The sequence below is a fragment of the Mustela nigripes genome, chromosome 13 (genome assembly GCF_022355385.1).
Source record: "Mustela nigripes isolate SB6536 chromosome 13, MUSNIG.SB6536, whole genome shotgun sequence".
Taxonomy (NCBI): domain Eukaryota; kingdom Metazoa; phylum Chordata; class Mammalia; order Carnivora; family Mustelidae; genus Mustela; species Mustela nigripes.
In genome coordinates this window covers 62856697-62871575 of record NC_081569.1, presented here as the reverse complement: position 1 = coordinate 62871575, position 14879 = coordinate 62856697, and the positions used below count along the sequence as shown (strand labels likewise).

Sequence of the window (14879 nt, the reverse complement as noted above, 5' to 3'; positions counted from 1 at the left end):
ACTAAATTAATCCCAAGGTTTTCTTCTCTTCTTTTAGATGCTAAATTGAACCAGAAAAATATTTTTGGGTTTTTTTTTTTTTTAAAGATTTTATTTATTTATTTGACAGAGAGAAATCACAAGTAGATGGAGAGGCAGGCAGAGAGAGAGAGAGGGAAGCAGGCTCTCCGCTGAGCAGAGAGCCCGATGCGGGACTCGATCCCAGGACTCTGAGATCATGACCTGAGCCGAAGGCAGCGGCTCAACCCACTGAGCCACCCAGGCGCCCCTATTTTTGGGTTTTTACATGAACAAAATACTAATCTAAATGTACTAGCAGAGCGCCTGGGTGGCTCAGTAGGTTAAGTCGCTGCCTTCAGCTCGGGTCATGACCTCAGGGTCCTGGGATCGGGTCCCGCCCGCATCAGGCTCTCTGCTCAGCAGGGAGCCTGCTTCCCTCTCTCTCTCTCTCTCTGCCTGCCTCTCTGTCTACTTGTGATCTCTCAGTCTGTCAAATAAACAAATAATATCTTTTAAAAAAACTTTAAAAATTAAAAAAAAATAAATGTACTAGCATACATTTCAAAGAGAAGATACATTCTGTCTAGAAAGAAAATTAGTTAATAATGAGTAGTTTTACATCAGACAATTTTGACCATGCCTTCCAGAAAAGTAGTGTAATCAGGTATATGGATATCTATGGTAGCCCTAGCACATATTTATGCATGCTTTGAGAGCCAGTGCAAACTACTCAATCAATCACCAAATATTTACTTATTAAGTATTATACCTACAGGGTAAAATACTAAATATGTACATGTTTACATGCTTTAGTCTAGATTTTTATAGTTAAGAAATTCATAATATAAAGTTGGAAGACACAGAAAAAAAAAGATGCAAAAAAAAGGACATGCTATATAAACATGTAGATCTGGTCATTCATTCAACAATTATTAAGTGGGTATTAGCCAGATACTCTAACCACAGCAGATAAAAAGAAATGGACCCTGCCCCCCAAAACCTTAAACATTTATTAAGTAATGTTATGCCAAGAACTGTGTAAATACACAGATGAACAGAACATACAGCCATGCCTGGCTTCCAGTCTAAATATGGAGAGACAATTATAATAAACAAATATGGCAATTAACACTGACAACTCTTTCTCAAAACTCTTTTCCCTTGGCCTCCATGACACGACAGTATCTGGGGATTTTCATTCCTTTCTGTCTGGCTAATCTTTATCAACCATTTAAACCTGTTCCTCCTCTACTAAACCTTTATCTGCTGCAAAGCTCTGCACTATATATGCCGGTTCCTCCACAACCTACCATTCCTATGATTTTATCAACCATAACAGATTTAAATCTGTCCCTAACCCATCATTTCTACTGAGTTCCCGACTTGTATTTCCAATAACTACTTGATATTTCATAGATTCCTCAAACGCAATTTACCTAAATTTGTACTTTTCTCAAACTAACTTCTAATCTAAGGTTCCTACCTCAGGTCATAGCGCCACCATCAGCTAGACTGCACAAACCAGTATCAAGGGATTCATCTTTGAATCCCCATCACACATCAAATGTATTATAAAATCTTAATTGGGGGCGCCTGAGTGGCTCAGTGGGTTAAAGCCTCTGCCTTCGGCTCCGGTCATGATCCCAGGGTCCTGGGATGGAGCCCCGCATAGCCCCGCATCAGGCTCTCTGCTCAGCGGGGAGCCTGCTTCCTCCTCTCTCTCTGCCTGCCTCTCTGCCTACTTGTGATCTCTGTCTGTCAAATAAGTAAATAAATAAAATCATATATATATATATATATATATATGTATATATATAAAACTATAAAACGTTAGCTCTGGGGGCTTTGATAGATACCCTTTATGAATTTGAAGAAGTTTCCTTTCATTCCTCTTTTGCTTAGAGTTTCCTGTCATAAACGGGTATTAAATTTTGTCAAATGCATTTTCTCCAAGGATATCCAATCTCACCAATTCTATCTAACATTGTATTAGAGGTCCTAGCTTTTGTAGTAAGGCAAGGAAAAATAAAAATCATGCAACTGAAAAGGGGAGAGGGGCACCCAGGTGCCTCAGTTAAGCATCCATCTCTTGATTTTGGCTCAGGTTGTGATCTCAGGGTTGTGAGATCAAGCCCTGCATCAAGCTCCACACTAGATGTGAAGACTGCTTAAGATTCTCTATCTCTCCCTCTCCCTCTGTCCCACCCCTTCCCTCTCTCTTAAAAAAAAAAAAAAAGGAATTATATGTAGATGATACAATGATACACATAAAGAATTCTAAATTCTAAGCAGGCTACAAAAAACCTATTACTAATGAGTATTGTGGCTTTTTACTGGTAGATTCCTTAGAATTCCCTGGATTCCATTAACACTAGAATGAGCTCTAATGCACAGAAATAATCAATATACAAAAATTAACCACATTTCTATGCAAAGAACAAGTAGAACAAAAGATATAATTTCATTTTTGATAGCACAAGTACACAAAATACTTAGAAATAAATGTAGTAAAATACATAGGAGTGCTATACACTGAAAATTATGAAACGCTGCTGCAAGAGTTTAAAGAAGGCTAAAAAATAGAGAAACACCACATACTTGGATTGAAATATTCTATATTATTAAGATTCAATTCACTCCAAATTGATTTCTAGATTTACTATGGGCTGAATTGTGTGCCCAAAAAGATATGTTGAAGTCCTAACCTCCCAGTACCTGTGAATGACCCTTACTTGGAAAGAGAGCCACTGTAGATGTAATCAAGTTAAAACAGAGTCATACTGAATTAAGGCAGAGTTTAATCCAATTTGGCTAGCATCTTTAGAAGAAGAGAAAACAGAATTAGGGAAGAAAACACCATGTGAAGAGACAAAAGATATACAGACATATTGGGAAGACAGCTATAGAAGATGGAAACAGAGACCAGAGTTCTGCTGCCATAAGCCAAGGAACACCTGATGTTATCAGAAGCTAGAAGAATCTTACGCCTAGAGACTCCACTGGGAATATGATGCTGACAACACCTTAATTTTGGACTTCCGTTCTCCAAAACTGTAAGATAACAAGTTTTGCAGGTTTTTTAAAGTTTCTGGGTTTGGGGTTGGTTTTTTTTGTTGTTGTTGTTGTTTTTAAGATTGATTTATTTATTTTAGAAGACAGAGAAAGAGAAAGAAAGTGGGGTAGGGGCAGAGGGAGAGACTTTTCAAGAAGATTCCTTGCTAAGTATAGATTCCCCTGTGGGACTTGATCCCACCACCCATGAGATCATGACCTGAGTCCAAACAAAGAGTTGGAGGCACTCAGGTACCCCAAGTTTCTGTTGTTTTAGGCCACTCAGTTTGTGGTGCTTTGTTATAGACCTAAGCAACTAATACACATAGTGAATACTCTAAAGTTATTTTATTTGTTGGTGAGATACTGCTCTTATATAATATCACGTAATATATTTTATATAATTTTGGATTTTCTTTTTTAAAAAGATTTGTTTGTTTATTTATTTATTTATTTGAGGGAGTGGGTGCACACATGAAAGAGACAGGGCAGGAGTAGAGGGAAAGAATCTTTAAAGAGACTCCCCACTAAGCATAGAGCCCAGTGCAGAGTTTGATGTCATGACCTGAGCCAAAACCAAGAGTCAGTGGTTTAAGCAACTGAGCCACCCAGGCACCCCTAATTTTATATACTTATAAACATACATATAAAATACTGTGTGGCAACACAGTTTACTGGAAAGAGCAAGGGTTGTCGTAATCAAAGACCTGAGTTTAGAATTCTGCCTTACCTCTTAAGCCTGTTTCTTCATTCATAAAATGAGAAGATTAATGAAATAAAATATGTTAACACCTGTCCAGTACAGAGTATGACATTCAGTAATGTTAGTTCCTTTTTTTTCCTGGGTATATTGGTATAGTTAGTCTTGTACTGTTCTCTTTCAGCTTTAATATATTAATTAAACTGACAAAAATATATTGAGCACTTACTCTATACTAAAAAGATCTTTGAAACCTATCCCCATTTTTCTTTTTTGTCTCCTTTTATTTTCATATTTCTCCACTTTCTTTTGCTTCCATATTAAGGAACAGTGATCCCCAAGAGGTTCCAAAGAGATCATAAATTGATCCTTGAAAAATGATCGCTACATTGGGTGCCCGGATGGCTCAGTTAAGTGTCTGCCTTGACCCAGTCTTCCTGCTCAGTGGGGACTCTGCTTTCTCCCTCTCTTTCTGCCCCTCCCCTCAAATTGGGTCTGCACGTGCTCTCTCAAATAAATAAAATCTTAAAAAAAAAAAAAAGAAAGAAAGAAAGAAAAGAAAGTGATGGCTACGATTTAGTTATGCAGAGAAAAGGTAAAAGGACATTCCAGGAGCTTCCTTCCACCTGCTTGATAGAGGAAGAGAAACAATCCTTAATTGTGTGGTATGATACTGTCCTCTGAGTAATAAGGAGAACTTTGTAGATTGTGACTTCATTAAACAAGAAGAACTAATTTTTTTGTGGCTGAAGACCTAAATTTTCTCCATTTTAGCTTCTTCCTTGGATGAAAATTAACATTTCCTTTGACTGAAAGTCCAAGGTTCCCTTGAGACACAGCTAGCTAGGTATATACTATTTCCAGCTTCCCCCACTGCCTCAAGGTTCTCTTTCTGATTCCCAAATAACTTTATCTAACTTTCCTGCCATTATTTCTTCCTGGCCAGATAGGTCCTCCTTTGAACAATGTTGCCTGTTACCTTCCATGTCTGATTCTTTGTCTCTGGCCAACTAGGTCCTTCCCCTAAGGATGAATTCAAACCTTATCTACAGGAAGCCTTTACTATTTAATATAAAATGATATATTTGTACCTTATAATTTCAATCCTATATATTTAATTTAATTTAAATTCACCTTGGGGCAAAACTGTCTCTCATTAAATGATTAACACAGACCTCATCAACTAACATTTTTCACACTTAAACTTGACCCTACTTAGCATTTTGTACTGATCTGTCCTGCCCTTCCTTCCTTCTTCAAATTTTTTTTTTCAAGATTTTATTTATTTATTTGACAGACAGAGATCATAAGCAGTCAGAGAGGCAGGCAGAGAGAGGAGGAAGCAGGCTCCCTGCTGAGCAGAGAGCCCGATGCGAGGCTTGATCCCAGGACCCTGAGATCATAACCTGAGCCGAAGGCAGAGGCTTTAACCCACTGAGCCACCCAGGTGCCCCCCTTCTTCAAACTTTTATCCCTTGTCTTTAATAGCACCTATTCCTCTCTCATCATATCTGTCTCCTATTGAATGTTTATATATCCTGTGCTTCCATCTTTAACCCAAATTTCAGGAGATCATGGGAGCTAAAGGCCACTGAAGCCACTCCATAGGAAGTCCTTAAAAGTTAGACATCAGAATTAATGCAGTGAAATAGCCACTCTGAATGTAAGTTTTGAGGAAGATCAGATTTGCTTTAAGGGTAGGAACCGACTGAAAGAAATACAGACCTGGGCAAGGAGACTAGCTAGGAAGCTACTGCTGTTTCCTTTCCAGTCAATTCTTTATTCTGCAACCACGAAGATGTTTTTTAACTCAATCTGATCAAGGAATACCTCTTTATGTTAAATCACTGAATACCAGATGCTAGGTATCAAAGATGACACCAAAATTTTTTAAATTAATTAATTATTTATTTATTTGATAGAGAGCACAAGCAGGCAGAGAGAGAATGGGAAGCAGGCTCCCCACTGAGCAGAGAGCCTGAGGCAGGGCTCAATCCCAGGACCCTGGGATCACGACCTGAGCCAAAGGCAAAGGCTTTAACCCACTGAGCCACCCAGGTGCCCCGACACCAAAATTTCTAACCTTAGTCTTAATAATGGTTGCATGGCCAAGAAAATATGAAAGTGATACAGTTTGGAGAGGAGGTATGAATTTTGTATGGTTTATGAATAATTTGAGGTAGCAATTAAATTACAGCTAGAACTTGGCCAGATTATGACTGATGAGGCAGAGGCCAAGACAGGAATTATTTTGTGCAGCATATTATAAGACCTGTAGAAGGTTGATCCTCAAATCACAGAGGAACTGGCAGGCACCAGGGCAGTCAGCTAAGAAAAATATGGGAGGAGTCAATGAAGCCTAATTTAAAAAGGACCAGGAAATGGGGGAGGAAAAAAAAAAGTCAAATAACCACGGGCAATGGGTGAGGCAGGCAGGCTGGAGGTGGGACCAATTCTAGGCAGTAATTCTCTACATCCTGAAAAGAAGACAGGATGTAGCTGCGGAAAAATAGCTAGTATAACACTTACTGAACCAATTTATCTATCTGTTGATCTTTCTTTCTTTCTCAATATATGGTATGCATTATTCTGAACATGTTAATAAATTTATTTATTTAAACTTTATAAAAAAAAGAGGTAACTATTATTATCCTCATTTTACAGATGAGGAAAGTGAGGCAGAGAGAAATCACTTGCCCAAAGTTACACACATAACTAAATGGCAGCACCAGGATTTGAGTCCACAGCAATAAATATCCACTGTGTGCCAAGGTTTTATGTGCACGTGTGTGTGTGTGTGCATGCACGCGCGCACACACACACACACACACACACACACTGAGCATATTTTTTGGGTAAAAAGGTAATATGCTTCCCATCCTCCTTTCTGGCACATAATTTTTTCCCTATTTAACCACAGGTATATACTACCTCAGGGAAGACTGTGGTTGTTAAAAGCAAAAGAGATTATTTATTGTTCAGCTCCAAACCTCAAAACTGACCTTTTTTTTTTTTTTTGCATTTGTAATAACACAACAATTTGGGGGAGTAAATTCTAACAGCTCCTTTTAATTTGCAAGAACCTAACTTGGCTCATTTGGACCACACAGCTTTAATATAAGATACACAGAAGAATTATTCAAGGTCAGATAAGAGAAATACCCTACACGCAGGAAACAGAAGGATAGTCCTTTCTGATGCAAAGAGGAAAGAAAGGTATTGTGCATATCATAGATTCCCCTTCTGATGGGCTGAACTGTGTTCCCCCTAAAATCCACATATTGAAGTCTCAAACTCCAGTACCTCAGAATGTAACCTATTTGGAAATAAGGTCTTTAAAGAGGTGATTCAGTTAAAATGAGGCTATTAGCATCGGGCCCGGCATCTATTATGACTCATGTCCTTATAAGAAAAGGAAGAGACGCTAAAGATTTGTGTGCAAAGCAGGTCAGGCAGGGAGGGAGAACCACAATCATGTGCTAACAAAGATGCAAGAGGGCAGCCATCTGCAAACCAAGGAGAGAGGCTCCAGAAGGAACAAATCTTCTGTACTTCAACCTTGGATTTCTAGTTTACGGAACTGTGAGAACATAAAATTTCTGTTGTTTTCAGCCATCCAGTCTGCAGTATTTTGCATGGGAGTCCTAGCAAACTAACAGAACCCTCTGGGGAAACTCCTTTAGAGGATGGCAAAAAATAAGATAAATATGGGGGAATCCCACAGAAGTGGGCCTTGTTTCTTACTTTCCCAGACAACTTATGCTCCCTTAAGTTATTTCTGTGTTCTATCAGCTCAGATAACAGAGGTAACAGATTGAAAATGGGAGGACAGTACAATAAGTTGGAAGATGTCCAATATCACCTTTCTGATTCCTTTGGAGCTGGGATTTCTGGACTCCCAAAGCTACCCTGACAGTAGCACACCTAGCACCTAGATCTTTGTCTCTAATACCATTTTTCAATGAAAGAAACCAAGTCTTCTTGAAGAAATTGCTAATTCAAGGACTGGGGCAGGAAATCTACAAGGTAAACCTGGAGCATCTTTTATTGCCAGAAAGTAAGGAAGGGGCATGTCACAGCAATGGGTATTATGTCAAAGGGATGCAAGAAGCAACTCAAAGAGCTCCCAATGGTCAAAATTAGAATAATTTGAGCAAAAAAATAAAGTGACATTGGATTATAACCTGAAGTACAAAATAAATATCCATGGCTCATTTGGACCACACAGCTTTGATATAAGATACACAGAAGAATATAATATAATATAAGTAAATGACTTAATTAAATAATTAAGGAAAAAGAGACAAAGGTCCATGCAGAAGGTTTTCAAATAATTTATACAGATACTTTGACCTTGAGGAGGTAAGGGTATAACTCCCATTCATTTTAAGTGTGGTTTGCACATAGTAACTTCCTTCCAAAGAGTACAGTGTGGAAAAAGAGGAAAAAAAGAGTAACTCTATGGTAGACAATCAGGACAAACACCACTTCAAGCCAGGTGATCAAGGTTAACATCAACAGTGAGAAGTCATTTTGAGAGATGTACTACTAATATGATGTGATAAAAATGACACTTTACCTCTGTGGTCTTCTTCCCCAAAACCATAAAAACCATAATCCTTTTCTAATCCTTAGAAGAGCATCAGACAAAACCCAACTGACCAGTACTCCTCAAAACTGCCAAGGTCATCAAAAAAAAGGCCTGAAAAACTGTCACGACCAAAAGGAGCTTAGGGAGACATGAGGCTAAATGTACTCTGGATGGGATCCTAGAACAGAAAAAGGACATTAGGGAAAAAATGAGGAAACTGGAATAAAGTATGGACTTTAGTTAATAACAATGTATCAACAGGGGTTCATTAATTATGACAAATGTACCATACCAATGTAAGATGTTAATAATAAAACTAGGTGTGGGGTATATGGAAACTCTCTGTACTATCTTTTTTTTTTAAGATTTTATTTATTTATTTAATAGAGAGAAAGATCACAAGTAAGCAGAGAGGCAGGCAGAGGGAGGAAGCAGGCTTCCCACTGAGCAGAGAGCCCAATGTGGGGCTTGATCCCAGGACCCTGAGATCATGACCTAAGCTGAAGGCAGAGGCTTAACCCACTGAGCCACCCAGGTGCCCTTTCTGCACTATCTTTGCAGTAATTTCATGTATCTATAATTGTTATAAAATAAAAAGTTTATTTAATCTTTTTATTTTTTAAAGATTTTATTTATTTATTTGAGAGACAGAGCACGAGCAGAGGGAGTGGCAGAGGGAGCAGCAGACTCCCTGCCTAGCAAGGAGCCAGATGCCAGCCTCCATCCTAGGACTCTAGGATCATGACCTAAGCTGAAGGCAGACACTTAACCAACTGAGCCACCTAGGTGCCCTATTTAATTTTTTTAAAGATTTGTTTATTTATTCCAGAGACAGAGAGAGTGTGTGGTGAGTGGGGAGAAGGGCAGAGGCAGAGGGGAAACAGACCTCTACTGAGCATGAAGCCTGAGGAGGGGGCCCCACCCCATCCCTCTGAGAGGCCCAGAGTTCATGACAGCAGCTGAAACCAAGAGTAGGCTGCTCAACCAACTGAACCAGCCAGGCGCCTCTAAAAGTTTATTTAAAAAAAGAAAAGAAAAAGCCTGAGCAAGAACTGCCTTGCCAACACCCCCTACACATGCATACTAACTAAAGCAACTCAGTAGGGCAAAGGGATTTTTGGTGTGAAACATCTATTGGAAGGAGGTGGGCATATAGGGGGTGATGCCTCCATAGGATCATGGTCTCCAAAAGACTATAAAAGAAATGCCTCATCAGGCATCCAAACACCACTGTTGACACTTAAGAAAAAGACTCTAGAAGACCCCCAAAATGACAAGCAATTCTGAGGTCACTGCCCACACTGCTCTGGGAACATATAAAACTTAACTTACACCTCAGACTACCGTGATAATAAGAATGTTACTAGGACAACTTAGGATGCAGTTAAGGAAATCTCAAACAATAGGAACATTTTTTATCTCAAGTAACAAGTGCCAATTATTCTATTACAATATTTTACCCTATAACCTTCCGTGCCTCAGCCATTCCTCAGGTTAACTCTCCTGGCACTCTTGACCTCTCTATTTCAGGTATCACATGCAGAAGAAACATCTGACAGAAGTGAGACTCTTGGGTTTTTTGTTTTGGGATTTTTTTTTTTTTTTTAAGATTTTATTTATTTATTTATTTGAGAGGGAGAGAGCACAAGCTGGGGGAGGGGCAGAGGGAGAAACAGGTTACCCGCTGAGCAGGGAGCCAGAAGCTGGGCTCCATCTCAGGACCCCAGGATCACAACCTCACCTGAAGGCAGACACTCAATCAACTGAGCCACCCAGACACCTAAGTGAGACTCTTTTGAAGAGCACTTGTCGGGTATTTTGCAGAATGTCACTCAGTATGAATTTGTCTGATGCTTTCTCATGATTAGACTGGGGATTTTAGATTTGGGGTAAGAATATTTTAGAATGTCATTCTTTAAGGAGCAAGGAAAACTTCCCCTCACAACTCACCAGCAACATCAAAAGCCCCTCATTAAATTAATCACTAGGAAGAAAAATGAAATTACTATAATCAGTTTAGATCTATCGGGATCTAGCCCTGAGTCACAAGGGAAAGATATAGATCAGATAGGGCTGGTCTGCAAAAATGAAGTGGGGTGTGAGTGGACACTGAGCAGGCCACCACCAGTGTCTATAAGTAAAAATCCTAAAAGGCAGAGCCTCTATTCAAGAGACTACATTAAATGAACACACCTGTTTTAAAATGAACAAGACACTTTTCTTTGACTAATTTACTTCTTCCTCCAACACTATCACCACCCAGAGCAATTTTTACATCAGTTATAGAAAATAATAAAGCTTTAGGGTTTTGTTTTTTCTACAGTCTGATTTGTGTGTTAAGTTTGATATATCCATATATGTGATCTCAGATCTGTACAATACGTAGGTAGGTATTATGATCCCCATTTTACAGATGAGGAAATGAACCCAATGTAGTTAAACAAGTTGCCCAACATCACATAGCTAGAAACTAAATCACAATTCTAAGCTATATTGTAGTCTTCAAAATTTAAAATGTTTTCTAAGCTACTATATACTTCCCCGGATATATATAAAGGAAACACCTCTAAAAGAGAACTTTCATCTACAGCTCGTCTAGACCAAAACTAGCCTATTAGCGGCTCAAAGCCCCCTCAACCCCAAGAACAAACATGCACAAGCATTCCAACAAAGTTGCTGTAGCTAGCTCAAAATATGGAACTGACATACAAGTGAGAGATTTAGATGCATGAGCCAGCCGCATAAATTTTCGAAACAAAAGTAAAGACACCTATGGTAATATTTCCCAAACTATTGTGCTTCGCTGGATTTTTCTGTACCATGCTAACAAGTAGGCCATGAAAATAGTAATCTGTGATCAAATTAACTGAGAGATCAGGTTAAACAAAATCAAATAGGCTTATTTACCAAGAGAGCCTTTATATGCTAGCAAGCATTATGAACTCCAAGAAGAGTATATTCTACTTAAAATGTTTAACATTTCCCTCCAAAATAGTTTTCCTTTTTAATCCTGACCACTTACAAACAATTCTTAGGAGAGTATTCTGTTTAACACCATTTTGAGAAACACTATTCTACAGGGAAAGCAAAGGCACAAGAACAGAGTCCATTATTAGGGAGCTGGAAGAAACACAGTGAAGAAGGTAGGAAGCAATCTGGAGAGTTCATTATTATAAAGGCAAGAAAGGAGATGGTTTCTAAAAAGAGTCAACAGAACCAGACTACTGAGAGATTAAATAGATTGATAAAAAAAAATTTTTGGATTGGATTAGGAAAACTGTCACTTGTGACCTTTAAGACAACAGCTTCAAAAAAGGGGAGGAAAGAAGGCTGGCAAGCATAATAAAAAAAGGTTAGGATGGAAATGATAAAAGAAGTAGATGAAGCATTTCTAGACCACCAATAATTGTAGTTTAGCAGTGAAAGGAAAAAAAAAATAGAGAAATTGGTGGGGTGCCTGGGTGGCTCAGTCCGTTAAGCATCTTTCTTCATCTTGGTTGTGATCCTAGTTTTGGGATGGAGCCCCGCACACTGCTCCCAGCTTTGAGGAACCTGCTTCTCCCTCTCCCTCTGCTGCTCCCTCCACTTGTGCTCTCTCTGCCAAATAAATGTATAAAATCTTTAAAAAAAAAAAAAAAAAGAAAGAAAGAAAGAAAAGAAAAGAAAAAAGAAAAAGACATCCTTAAGTGAAAATGACTCTTAAAAAAAAATTAAAGAAAAAAAGAAATTGGTTGGTTGGAAAAAGGTAGTATATAGTAGAATGAAAAAAAATTTGGAATGGGAGACACCTATACCTGGCTGAAGGTAAAAGGGAAAACATGCTGAAACATAATCACAGACTAGTAGTTGGAAGAAATGGAACAGAGTATAATGACTAGAAAAAACTTATCTTTCCTCTTAGATTGGAGAGAATTTGAAGAGCAATGCCTAGCCAAGTCTAACGACCTTATTTTAATACTCCAAAATTTCATAGATTTCTGCATACTCCACCCAAGAGAATTTTTCAATCTTTATAGTTCAGTGTGTAGCATGTATATAAATTTGCTGATGTGTTGCTCCTCTCAGAGGACGTCTACATTGTGGGCAAAAGAAGAGGGTTATAGAGCAGCAGTTACCTGAGGGCCCCAATCTGCATGAAGTCAGTCAGGTGGAGGAAGATGAAAATATGGAAGCTGGAGCTCCAATTTATAATGCCTTGGTATAAAAGATTTTGACATACAAAATAAAAACTTACAATAATAATAGAACACACACAAAAAATGTGAAGATTACCGTAGAAGGGTCCAGAAAAAAGGCATCTATTTAGCCTACCCAGAAATTTTCACAACTCTGCTGTACCAACAGAAGTTGCATAAGTCATAAATTAATAATGTATCTCCAATATGCTGGTGAGTGAGAAAAAAAGACTACTCAGTAGCAGGTCTAGTTCCCGTCCAACCTCAAACTTTTTAAATTTAAACTTTGTATGGCTTTCCATTTACATAAAACACCAACCCTAAGAGCCACTTAAGCATAAAAATTTTCATTTTTATTCTCTCAACAACGACACTGACATGAGATTCTGTTGCTTAGAACATAATTATAGATTCTACCTTTTTTGGCTAATTTCATTAACAATTCAAATTGAGTACATAATTTTGTATTAACTATGTCCAAGTCACAATTCTGGCTCATATGTGGCTCCAGAGCCCATTTACTGTAACCCTTTGATACAAAAAATGTAGTAACATCTGATTCTTCAACTACTTAACATACCAACCTACACAGTTTAAGAAAAGTCATACTGCTTAAAAAATATGTAAGAACAGGAGTTAGAGGTTTCTTTAATTAATTAAAGAAATTAATATTGATCTGTATGCACGGAATAAGGATAAGGCAACAATACCAACACCAAATCTGGCAATCTCCAGACTGGTGTCTGTGTAAACCTAAGGCTGCCACATAGGCCAGACGACTACTACTGCCAGCTCAGCAGCTGAGCTTGGAGAAAAGGCGGCATCCATACACAGGCCACTCTAGAGAACCAGAACTTACGGCCAGTTTCGTCTGGTAGAGAGTGGAGAACGTGGCAGCGATAAACCGGGAAAAGTCTGACAGAAACAGGGTTGTTGACGGTAAGGGGAGCCTCCAGGGCTGCGATCCTGGAAGGCAAAAAGCAGCCGCGGCGGGCTAACCGCCCCCCAACCCCCGGGTTGAAACTATGGGGGTTGAAAGGAGAGAGCTCGTCCTTACCTTGTCATCCTCGCATCTTTTCCCCAGGCCCTCCCTGGCCTGCAGCCGGCTGCTGAGGCGGCCGTAGTCGGCCTCCTTCTGGTCGATCTGTTTCTTGTGCGAGTCCACCAAGAGCAGGAGGTCGGAATTGCGCTTCTCCAGGCGCCCACGGGCCACCTCAGTGCGCTGGACCTGGCCCTGCAGCTCCGCCACCTCCTCCTGAAGCAGGACGTGGCGGGAGGAGATACTCCAGTAGTTGAAGGCGAGGACCGCGATCACCACCAGCAGCACCACCAACACGAAGGAGGGCAGGCGGCCGGCCCGCCGGTTAGCTCCAAAACCCACCATGGGGTCGAACTAAGCTGTGCCCTGGGGCCTCGGCGCAGACACCTGCGGGCAGAAGCTCAGGCCTCAGAAGCTGAGTTGCCCGGGGGACGCGGCCCCAGGGCCGGCCGAAGGAGGAGGCGGGCCAATCTGCCTGCCGGCGAGACGGAGAAGGGGGCGGGGCCGCAAGCCGCAGGCCCCTCCCCGCCCCCCCTCCTCAAATCCGGCCAAAGCGCGTTCCCTAGGCTTTGAAAACGACCCGCACCAGCCGGGTGGAAGCAGGAGAACCCAGCTGCCAGAACCCGGAGCCCAACACCTCAGGGTTGGGGGGCGGGGAAAGGTGCCGGAAGGGGGCGGATTTAACTCTGGCTCCGCCCATTGGCTGGGTCCGGGTCGCTTAGGGGGCCATTGCCTAGTTTCCGCCGACGCCCCCTCTTCTCGCGAGATAGTGAGTTTCTCTCGCCCTTTGCGTTCTTATCTCGCGAGTATTATCGCTGTTGGGCAGTGTTGTGTTAATTTTGGCGCTTTGTGTTGGCCCTTGGAACCGAGTTCCAGTCCCTCCAGTTTTTGCGCTCTCGGTTCCTTTGACCCAGGGTTTAGAGAGTGTCAGCCTTACCCTGGTCCTTGTGAGAGTTTTTGTCTTCGAAGACTTCTGCGGCTGCGACCGTTTTGTAGTGAAAACGGTAGGTGAGCTGCGGGCAGAAAGGGCGACTAGAAGGGTTTTGTACATAATTCAGTAAAAAGAGATGTTCTCGTTTGTGCTAATGATGTGGACAGTAAACAAAAAAAGACCATAAGATAGCGTGCCCCAAACATTACAGAGAAAAATCAAGAGAAACTAAGATTTATGACTGACGGGGGTGGTGCCAGCCTGGTTTCCAAGGTTACTGCTTTCAAGAAAGAGAAGAATTTAAGAATGTGTGAGCTCTTTTCTTAAACTCACTGCTGCTTTTGCTTTGAGCCAGGCTTCCAAACAGAATATCCAGAACCTGCCCTCAATAA

At 40.4% G+C, this 14879-nt stretch overlaps 1 protein-coding gene across 2 annotated transcripts in view; it reads right to left on the bottom strand.

Annotated features, from left to right (window-relative positions):
- The window catches only part of GOLM2 (golgi membrane protein 2), a 105231-nt gene extending 91010 nt beyond the window's left edge, over positions 1-14221 (bottom strand). For both annotated transcript variants that reach the window (XM_059372715.1, XM_059372716.1), the window contains exon 1: positions 13575-14221. In XM_059372715.1, coding sequence (XP_059228698.1) covers positions 13575-13901 — 327 coding nt within the window. In that variant the 5' untranslated portion in view covers positions 13902-14221. The remainder of the gene's footprint in view (positions 1-13574) is intronic.
- Positions 14222-14879: the final 658 nt, after the last annotated feature.